General features: G+C 33.3%; 2 protein-coding genes across 3 annotated transcripts; one reads left to right on the top strand and one right to left on the bottom strand.

The window, feature by feature from the left end:
• Positions 1–703: 703 nt before the first annotated feature.
• Hyls1 (Hyls1 centriolar and ciliogenesis associated) lies at positions 704–7,951 on the top strand. Of its 2 annotated transcripts, none has more exons than XM_088224327.1 (4): positions 704–955; positions 1,040–1,399; positions 4,064–4,245; positions 5,752–7,951. In XM_088224327.1, exons 1-4 carry the CDS (start codon positions 844–846, stop codon positions 5,809–5,811), a joined length of 714 nt encoding a protein of 237 aa, XP_088080453.1. In that variant the 5' UTR covers positions 704–843; the 3' UTR covers positions 5,812–7,951. The 2 variants fall into 2 exon arrangements, with proteins under 2 accessions (XP_088080453.1, XP_088080454.1); XM_088224328.1 differs by having other exon boundaries at positions 4,064–4,262.
• Positions 7,952–8,906: 955 nt separating this feature from the next.
• On the bottom strand, positions 8,907–10,666 carry mRpL4 (mitochondrial ribosomal protein L4). Its single transcript, XM_088224326.1, has 2 exons — positions 9,928–10,666; positions 8,907–9,192 (listed from the first exon to the last, which is right to left on the bottom strand). The coding sequence occupies exons 1-2, from the start codon at positions 10,554–10,556 to the stop codon at positions 8,973–8,975; spliced, it is 849 nt and encodes a 282-aa protein (XP_088080452.1). The 5' UTR covers positions 10,557–10,666; the 3' UTR covers positions 8,907–8,972.
• Positions 10,667–11,388: the final 722 nt, after the last annotated feature.

Below are 11,388 nucleotides of genomic sequence, written 5' to 3'. Positions count from 1 at the left end.
AACAAATTATGAGGCCCAAAGGGGAGATATTTTGAAGTGCCTGAGATTCTAATCAATCAAGGCCTGAAGGACCGATCAACTGAAGCCTTTTCGGTCGAATCTTTTGATATGTTAGCAATCGGCGATAGCTGACTGTCTCGTTAGTAAAATTATTCATCTTGAAAAATATGCAATAATTCTGAAATTCAAATTACTATTATGAATAGTTTTAAATTCAAATCAAAGGGATTGCAAATGGATTATCATTGAAATTAGCATTGTGAAATAATTTACTGAGAAAACCATTTACTAATAAAAAGAAGAATTTGGTCAATTCACCTTTTTTCATTTTTTTTAATGCGGTTTGAAATTTTCCACTTTAATATTCTTTTTTCAGAAAACATGCTGAGTTTTCATTTTTTTAAATTATTTTTTTTATATACTTTATTTCATAATCTACCAACATACATTACTCGTCCGAAAATCTTTTATAAAATATATGTGAGGAACGCCCTTAAAATGTTAAATATTTACAGCATGAAAACGATCTAAATTAGATTTACATACAAAAATTTACTCAAAACATGTTTATCAAACAGTTTTTAAAAAATACCTCGGAACAATGTTTAAGTAGGTATTATTTTTTGTTCAAAAGCGCCACGGTTTTTACAACATACCCCGCTTTATAGAATTACGCGACTGGCTGGATATCATTAATTGAATAGCTCGTCTTATTTTGACGTTTATTTAGTCGACATAAGTAAATGTAAATAGGTATTTGTGAAACCGTTATTTCAACGTATTTCAAAATAAATTAGTTCGATTGTAAGTGTAAGATTTCAGTTTCTAATTTGGTTAAATAGAATGTCCGATAAAGATGCAATGCCTTCCCTCGATCCTCGAGAAATTCTGTCTCACCTAAATGAAATGGGTATACGCAATGTTAGTGCAGAAATGCTGAAAGAGTTTATTAGTGGCAAGTATTTGTGATACTCAAACTTACTCTAGTTTTTATAAAAGTGGATATTTATTTTAGATTGTATTATTATTGTATTTTCAGATCTTAAAAAGCTTATCAAGTATGACATGAAGAATAAATTAGTTGATCTTGAAAATCAAGAAAATGAGTTCCATTCTCAGGAATCTCTACGAGGTCCCGAAAGGCTTTTCTCATGCTCAACATTCAGTTCAAGATCGAAGAGTGTAAATAAAACCAGTTTTAGGACACCACTCTCAAACGTTGCTCAAAGTAGCAGTCAGTCGTTAAAAAGTTCGAAAATTATGGGCAAAATAAATTCACCTTCAAAATTGCATGCACAAGAACACAGAAGAGTTAAATCTGCTTCAAGTGCCAGTTGTAAATCTGTAAAAACTTTCAATTCAAATGCCCCTAGCAAAGGATCACTAAGAAATTCAAATTGTAAGTATACATAAAATTATTTAAATGAATATTTTATAAATGACTATTGAAAGCAAAGGCAGTTACTTCGTAAAGTGCAGTGCACTACCAAATAAAATAAAATAGGTTGGGGAAAAAGTAATTTCGTATTTTTCACTTTATTTCAATGTTTTATAAAAAGTGTTACAATCATCCGATTTAAGTCAAATATGAACCGTTCTGTTCGATAACTTGTTGCCAACGAGATTCCAACTTCATAATGCCCCTCTCGTAGAAGCCCTTGTCCCTATTGGCAAAAAACTCAGACAACCAATTTTCACAGGCCTCTACTGAGGCCAAATTTGTACCCCCGCATTTGTACCGTCTAAGCGCATTGGTCATATTGGGTGGATGCATAAGAACTTCCCATCTGAGTTCCCAGAGCTTCTGGCGCGTCATCAAAGATGTGTGCGGCCTGGAGTTGTCCTGATGAAACACGATTCCTTTTTTTTTTTTTTCATTTTTTTTTTTTTTTTTTGCACCACAACAGGCCAGGAGGCCTAATTACAGTGGTGAATTACATCACAGAGTACCCAGGCTTGAGAAAAATCACATTTTAATTTTTGTGTTCTCACCGGGAATCGAACCCGGAACCTTCCGTGCGTGAGTCAAGCGTCTTGACCACTACACCACGGAGGCCGCCAAATTCCTCTCCTATTCACCAATGCTGGCCGCTTCTGTTCAATCGCTAGCTTCAAACAGTTGAGTTGTTCACAGTAAAGGGCAGAATTGAGCATTTGGCCATAGGGGAGCAGCTCATAGTAGAGTATTCCCTGCCCACCAAACACACAGCAACACCTTCCTGGCCGTCAGTCCTGGCTTGGCCACGGTCTGGGCCGCTTCGTTGGCTTTCAAGCACGATCTCTGTCGCATGACATTGTCCTAAGTGACCCAATTTTCATCACCAGTCACCATCCGCTTCAGAAATGGGTCGATTTTGTTGCGATTCAGCAGCAATTCGTAGATGGAAATTCGGTTCATGAGGTTTTTTTGCATCAGTTCGTGTAGCACACAAACATCAAGCTTTTTTGAAAATTCAGCCTTCTGCAAATGGTTCAAAACGGTTTTCTGATTTATATTCAGCTCCTGGGCGATGCTATGACTGCTAACATGACAATCTATCTCGATATTTTCCATGACATTTTCAACGACAGGCCTGCCAGAGCGTGGTGCATCATTCACCTCCACTATACCAGAATGAAATCGCTCGAATTACTGTTGTGCAGCACGAACCAAAAGAGTATCGGCCCCGTATACATTGCAATTTTTTTTGGTCGCTTTCAATGCGTTTTTCCCTCTCAGAGCCTCAATTATTATGGGAAGATAAAGAAGTCATACCTTCCTTCACCTTGATATTATAGTTGAAGATAAATTCCCCCTAGCGATTATAAAAATATACTACCAACCCCCCCACCTTTAAGTTTTGGGTAGGTACATCGATATGAATCAAGGGGAAGCTTACTTCACGGTACACATATCTACGCTCTAAAATGACATAGCTTCAGTATGACGTCATAGTTGAAGATAAAAGTCTCCCGACCGACTACAATGGTATAGTATCGATACCCCCACCATCAAGTTTTGATGTAAGTACATCATTTTATACCGACGAGTCTAGAACCCCTCGATACGTTTATCTACGCATTAAAAGTGTCAAAAATTTTGTTCCACCGAGCAATTTTTCCTTTAATTATGATTTATTAAAACTTTATTGTTTTGAGGTTGGCACTTTTTTTCTTAAAAGCCTTTTAAAAATAAGAGAGAAAAATAAGTAGGTTTTGAAGTCGAATTAAATTCCGACATAACTGTCGCTTTAATATAACGAACGCCTAGATGTGGAAATAATGTCGCTAGGTTCTCTCCTATTAACAAATAAGAGTATGCAGGCGTCAGACACAGATTATATGCGTCAGAAAGTTACCACCATAAATATCTATCAAAAGAGATACATACATAAAATAAAAATAACTTTATGAATTTAAACTAACAGCTGTTTTTTAATTGGGTGATAAGGCTTGCACATATCAACTTTTTAAAAAGCCGCCCTACATTCACCCACAGAATCCAAAAACTGCCTGAAACTCTGCAAACAGTCATTTATGGATAATTAATAAACTCAAATTGGTTATTTATTATATAAATAAAACACGAGTGATACTTTAATCCACAAATTTGGAATATCCAGTGACCGGTTTCATCGCTTTCGCGACATCTTCGAGACTGGTATCTTTATTAAAGAGTTAAATGTATTTATACAAAACAGAGGTAAGGATAGATAATTCAAGTTATATGTAAGTAAATTAAATAAATTTATTTTTATCTTAAGGATCATTATCAACAAATTTTCTTTGGGTTAACTAATGAGTTGATATAATGCTATATTAATGAGTTTAAGTATTTTATTTTATTTACATTTAACTCTTTAATAAAGATACCAATCTCGAAGATGTCGCGAAAGCGATGAAACCGGTCACTGGATATTCCAAATTTGTGGATTAAAGTATCACTCGTGTTTTATTTATATAATAAATTACAATAAACTTCCAACAAGAATTTTCACTTACAAACTTAAATGTTTCAAATTGGTTAGGTGTTGCATTTTTTATAATTTGTATGTAGGATTTAAACATTTGTTTCTTATTTTAGTAATCAAAGTTCCTATTGTTGAGAAGCCTAAGAAGTCTGATCCTGTGTCTTTATATCATTACTATAATACTCTCTGGGAAAAATACAAATCTAATCGTCCTGGAGAAAATAGTTGGGCTGATTTAAGATGGTCTGTAAGAGAAAAACTTTTAGGAGTCACTCAACACAAACAGCCAACAAGGGTAAGGATCCTAAAAAGGTGTGTCAATCAAAAATGCATCTTTTAGTTTCATTATTGATTGGTAAAATAAATCTTAATATTTCTCAATTGAGTATGAAGTTAAAATTATTTATAATAGCTGCAGATATCATATTTAAATTCACGCAGAATGTAAAACTAAGATGACCATCATCGGCAGTTAAAATCTCTTAACTTCCGCCTCGTCGGGTTTTGATCCCTGGGATTGGCTTGCTGCAAATACCCACGTCTCTTTTGCCATTTAACTCAGTCATCAGTGGTTATTTTCAACTGGCCTTATGATATATGGTTCATAGAACAGGATCGTAGAACAACGACGTATGTGATTTTCTTCAACTTATTTTTTTTTTTATACTTTATGACGCAACTTGATAAGTGCGAAAGTATATTATTTGATACTTGGGTTAGTTATATACATGTATGTTTTTTCAAACCTGGAAAAAAGCCTTTATATAACTTTTTCAATATCAAATATAAAAGAAAGTCCATGTCGTATTTTTCGCACATCCGTCGTTGTTCTACGATGCCGACAATATGTTCTTTGAATTTGATTAAGGTACTCCTTTACTGTGTTAGTGAAAAGTGGAGTCAACACAGCATAACACAGTTTTGGGTATCATCATCATCCCCTTTCCACACCCAATGGTGCATAGGACACTGCATTGGTACGTCAATTGCAGCGTATATTGATTATTTTTTGTTACATGAAGGTAAGTATGAAGATGATCATTCTTACGCTTCAGGTGATAGTCCAGGGACTATGAAATATTCTAGTATAAAAACATATTTTTAAATATATATTTCACATCAACCATGTCCGGAATTAAACCTGAGACCTCTTGGATAGTAGGCAAACGCGCTGACTACTACACCACGAGGCCGATAATGTTTTTTTGGGTATACTTAAACATAAGTACTGCCAGTGAGAACAATTAAATGACAGCTAAATTATTAAGTCATAATGTATTATTAGTTCAGACTCATAATTGTCTTTCAAGGATGATACAGATAAAATAAAATAAATTGTGAATTTTTCATAGATATCAAAATAGAAAATACTATGCATTCATCCTCGAGAAAGGTTATTCATAATTTGTATGAAATGCAAATACAATAGGTGTCTAAATCATGTGTTTCTATGAAAGAAAGGAGTGTTATTATAAATTTAGATGTGTGAAATAAATGGGTAACCAAAATCACTAAAAAGTTTAGGATTCAGAATTTTGCTAGATATGGAGGCCAGGAATGATTGATTAGATCAAGTTAAACAAATACTTAATAGTTGGTAATATGCAAAAACTTGAATTTTGCTGTAGATAAAAAATGACAGTTTTGCTGATAAAACTAATTTCCCCTTTCAAACCCGAATTAATTAAGTTAATATACAGATGGGCTGATATGGTTAACATAATAGTATTCTTAGTGTATTGATTATCGTCTTGATTAAGATTTTGCTAAATAAATGGTGTTATTAAATCTTATTTTTCAGGTTGCGATGGTGACACCACAAGTACTAGCAAAAAGAAGAGAAGGTTGGGTTGAAAAATAAGTGTAACAATATTGAAGAATTTATTAAGATAAATAATTATGGAGATAGAACTTAAGTTATGACAATTATTAACATACTGTTTTGACTTCCATTTTATGGAAATAATAGCTATATGTAAAAAATATTTAAAAAATAATACAGCATTATTATATGGATCTCTCTAAAGTAAAAATAACATTTTTTTCACAAAGAATATACATAGTTATAAATCATTATTTTGTGTTTAATTTTTGTTCCAAGAAGAAATGTGAATTTCAAGCATTAATAAAACATGTTGGGAAGTCCACCATAGGTCCATTTTGTCTCAATAAGCCAAGGATGTTTAAGTACATAATATCATGTATAAATATGATACTTAAACCACAATATTTTTTTTGGCCCCTTACTGCATGCATTTTTTTCAGTTTGAAAAAAATGTTATGGAGTAGACTTGGAATGATCTAAGTAAAATACATATTTAAAATTGTGAATTTTTCTCATGCTGAACTGGGTGTTGCGGCTGTAATTCACTACTGTACTTGGGCCTCTTGTTAAAAAAAGCAATAATAATAATTTAATCCTTATCCATGAGCTTGACAGCCGTGGGAGGGCCTTGACTGCATCCAGAAGTCTCCTCCAGTCTTGTCAATGCTTTGTCTCTCCAGTTTCCCACTTGCAACGTTGCCATATCTGCACTCAGTCAGTCTATCCATTGCATTTTGGGCCTTCATCGTCCTTGTGGCACAGATAAAGGTAGGCGTGTTATGGGGTTGTTGCCGTGCATTCTAATTACGTATATGGCCATACCACCCACCTCAATAGAGCTGATTACATCGGGGCTCTCCAGATAATTTAATAAATAGCATCTTCTTTCTTTCTTAGCCATCTTTACGATGCTAGATATAGGCCTCTTCTAATATAATATATATATAATAAATGGTATAAAAAATAAATAGTATAATATATAGAAAATAGATCATACACATCGTGGTTTTACATTCATAAAGGAGTCAAATAGGGATGTGTGATGTCACCATGACAATTCAATGTTTATGTAAATCGATAACTATATGAAAGAACTGAGAGCAAAAATGAATGATTTATATGCAAGGGAAGCGATTCGCTGATGAATGCCGATAAATTTAATGTGATGGTTTTTGAAAAAAATGAAATGGCTTTTTTTTCAAGAATTAACGGTACAAGTACCTTTTACATTACATACATACATAAGTATTTACAGTAACAACTTTTTCAATGCTTACTTAGAAAGAACATAATTAAAATATTGATTCCACACTAAAATGTTTTACAAGTAATTGTTTATAAGCTGGAAATTTCAATAAAAATATGTCGCCTAAATCCGAATGTTTATTATCCAGCGCATGTAGACGATTCAGTACATGAAATAGTACAGTAGCTTAATGTGAAATCACTGTGAATGGGGTTATACTAAAACGGGTAGAGGAATTTGGGCATGGAAGTATGTTTACTAGGAATGAAATGCCTGAGAAAGATATTGAAAGGAGGGTGAGTGCCAGGAACAGAGTGAATGGTGCACTTAAATCAACCTTGGCAAATAAATGTTTGTTGCAAGATACAAAATTAGCAGTTCACAATGGAGTTCCGGTCCCGACCCTGATGTATGGGAGCGAAGTATGGACTTGGAAAAACAGGGATAAAAGTAGGCTGAATGGTGTCAAAATGCCATCTCTCAGGCGAATGTGTGGCAAGAAAATTCGTGCGGTGAAGGGGTATTAAAAGGATTCCCCCGTTACTGGAGCGAAGAGATAGTCCATGTTGTGATAGAGGTTGGAAGAGCTCTATCAGATAGACAGGCAAAGTGGGATTATTCCAAATATTGTGAAGAAGTGATAGAATGTGAATGTTTCTTCTATGCCTGATACTGAGCCAGTAAAGTTGCGTGCGGTATTCGGTCAAATTTTTGAAGATTAAAGATATGCAAATATTCTACAATCGTTCCAACTTATCAAGCAGTTCAGAATTAGCATCTAGGTAACATACACTGCATAATCAAGTAGTGGGATAAGTAAGCTTCTTATTAATGTTTGATTAGCATTGATTGACAAGAAATTCTGCCGACTTTTAAGTGAGTGCAAACTGTTATAACGTTAACGACTTACTTCGTTAACCTGATCGTGCCACTTTAAATCCTTATCTATGATAATACCTTAGTTTTTTATGCAAGTCATGAAAGGAATTTCTGTGCTATTTATTTTGAAAAGGGGGAGCGTGGCAACATCCACATTAGAACACATTTTTTTTACTATTAACATGTACAATTCGGGTTTTTGTTGGATTTATGAGAAGTCCATTATTTTTGGTCCATGAAGATATATGATCGAGAGTGCATGGGACATTGCTTTGTGTGCTTCATCAATGTTATCAGGTTCAAATGCACATTCAAACACACATGCACACAAAGTTCGATGAGCACATTGTATAATGTTTTGGCGAGTGCATTGAACTTAAAATATAAAATTCTAATAGTGATTTATTTACAACTCATCGAAAATGGTCATAAAAATTGAAATATTTAGGAAAATTATATGAATGTTAATATTTTTCTTAATAAAAAACACAATCAGTTTTTTCCCTACGTGTTTATACATTGAACTCGAAGGTAATACCTACTCTTTTCGCTACTGATTTTGTGACAGCAGCGTTTTTGCTTTTAACCCCCTCAAATGTTTTAGTGTGTAGAGTCGATTATTGTAGTAACTATGATTTACCTACAGTCTGTATTTAACGCCGCAGCGAGACTCACTTTCTGAATGCTCACTGACAATTGTCATTTGATATGCTCAATATTTTACAATTGTAACATGTCAGCGGCAAATATCGAGTATTTTTGTAGGCACCTTATGGATGCTAGTCATTGTGTAAACAAGATTGAAAGAGATGTGAAGTGTAGATACCTACACTAACAATTTGTTTTTGGTTTTGGAAAACTTTTAGGACACCTAGTGAGAATAATATTAAGAATATTATTGTTTTTATGTTTATAAAAATCATGTATTTATTTGTAGTGTGCATTATTATCTTCGCAAGCAAGGCTGTTTGTGTTTTGTGTTAAAGTAGATAAAAAAGCAAATAAGAAAATTAAAATAAATGATTTATTCTACTAAGTAAATGCATAACATAATAACACACTAAAATTTAAATTATTGCTGATTGACTTGGAATTTTGATAAAACACCAGTTGTGATATTTAAATTTAAGTGGTGTAATAACTTTTGTTCAATTCTGTCAGCAGCAGCTGTGGTAAGAACCAAGGTGTCATGTTTCAACATAGAATAAACATTTAATCCATAAGTAGGCATTAGATTTATGTGTTTTATGAGGTCCGTAGCCATGGTTATATTTCTGGGCATAATGTCGGTGCTGAAAAATAAAAATCAGGTTAGCGATTAAACGAAAAGAAAAGACTAGAAAATATTTTTTGAAACTCTAGTTTTCAGTTACAAAGGATCAGAAATAAGAGATTTGGGGAAAATAAAACTTTTAAGAACCACTATTCCATACCGTCATCTAGATCTCTGAACTGTGAACAAATATTTAAATATATTAGTTGGTAGCTAGATCAGTGGTTTTTTCTTGTTATATTTGACATTTAAACACAATTGATATATGCCGAAGCAAAATTATGTAACTGTTAAGATATAAATGCATAGGTTTCTTCTCATAAAATAATTTTAACCAAAAAAATACAGTCATGAGTTAGAATAATTTAGATTAATATTGTAACTGAACTTACAGCTAACAAGTGATGCAATGTTTAATAACATTAAAATGAATCGGGCTGGAATCACAAATCAGAGATCCGAGGTTCGAACCCAACTCTACCCAAACTTGATTTGTCTACTACCTTTGTTATTGTTTCTATATATTGATTTCTGTATTTTATATATTTTTTTGACTGGCTTAAAACGGGTGCAAATAACCGTAGTTAGATAGTCAAAGCAACATATAAATTAATGTATATATGATAATAAATCAATTCCATAACAACAAGTTTTTCACAACTCATTGAAAATGGCCGCCAAAATTTAAATAAATTATAAGAACGCGGGTATTTCTTTTTTTTCTTCAAAGCATTCATTATGAACGATTACTTACTCGTCAACAAAGAGAACTGATGGTCCCCAATTTCTTGATTCAATAAGTTCTTCCATATATTTAGGATCATCTGTTGGAATATCTAGATTATCCACAATGTGTAAGTCGTCTTGCGCTAATTTTACAGAAAGGGTAGATATTAACCCATTTATTCGATTAAAGAAAGGCAGCATAAAAAAATGAGTCGTGAAGGCTCTCGGTCCATGTGCAACACCACCGCCTCTCCACAAAGGAGATCTGATTGAACCATGGCGAGCTTTGCCTAAACCTTTTTGAGCCCACGGTTTTCTACCACCACCCCTTACTTCAGCGCGAGTTTTAGTTTGAGCATATCGAACCCAACGGTACTTTTGCTGCCAAGTTACGTTTTGATGGATAATATCGATTCGTGGCCTCGCAGCAAATATGTCAGGGTGTAAATCCAATATGCCACGTTTAGATTCTTCGATTGTATCTAAGTTTTCGATCCATACTTGACGAGGTTTAACGTAATTAGGTGGAAAATCCCATTTTTTGTGCGTGACAGCAAGCGGAGTTATATCTTTTTCCAAACTTGGTATTACCGATGTACAAAACCGTCGTATTATATTAGTAGTGATACCAAGTTTTTGTCCTAAACTTCCGAACATTTTATTTTATGAATTAGTTTGTAAAATAATGCCTTTTCGTGAATTTCTATAAATATTTGTCACATAAATAACCTCAAAAAACTTCATTCGATTCCAAATCCATGGAAGCTAATCAGCATAGACTATAAATCACAGATTACTAATATTTATAAATATAGAAGAATCAAGAAGCATACAAAAATTGAGTAGGTACCATAGACCAGAGATTACTACTTCATAGATTATAAAAATGTAGAATTACATACATTTCCCTTTCCGCAACTAATGGTGCATAGGGCACTGCGTTGGTACACCAATCTATACATGAAGGTAAGATGATCAGTCTTACGCTTCAAGTACCAGTACGGGGACTATGAAATATTCTGGCGTGAAAACACCCTTTTCAGTTAAATATTTCATATCAACCATGTCGGGAATCGAACTTATTATAAGAATTACATTATTAGTGTTTTAATAATTTTTGAAATAATTTATAATTTTAATCATTTAAGGTAATATTGCCATAATAACATTGAATATATTTTACTACTGATTTAAAGACATGCATTTAAAAAGTATATCGCAATTGTATGTCTGTTCTGTAAACTACCCTATTTACCTTTATTGTATATGAGTCCATATACTTTTCGCAGTATTTTTAATCAGCCTCTATCAAATCTGTTAAAATACAAGTATTTGGAAAATAAAAGGTAGTTTCACGTGTTTCCTAGTAGGGGAAATAATTTGTTAAAATCTTAACTATACCTATCAATAAAGGTTTTAAATTTTTTATTTCACAAAAATAATTAGCGGAAGAATTGAAGGTATTCTACGGATGTTCAAATAAAAGCAT

The sequence above is a fragment of the Micrasema longulum genome, unplaced genomic scaffold (assembly GCF_059751315.1).
Source record: "Micrasema longulum isolate JH-2025_06_02 unplaced genomic scaffold, ASM5975131v1 h1tg000279l, whole genome shotgun sequence".
NCBI classification, from domain to species: Eukaryota; Metazoa; Arthropoda; class Insecta; order Trichoptera; family Brachycentridae; genus Micrasema; species Micrasema longulum.
The sequence above is the reverse complement of the archived record's forward strand: the minus strand, read 5'-3'. Positions and strand labels throughout refer to the sequence as shown.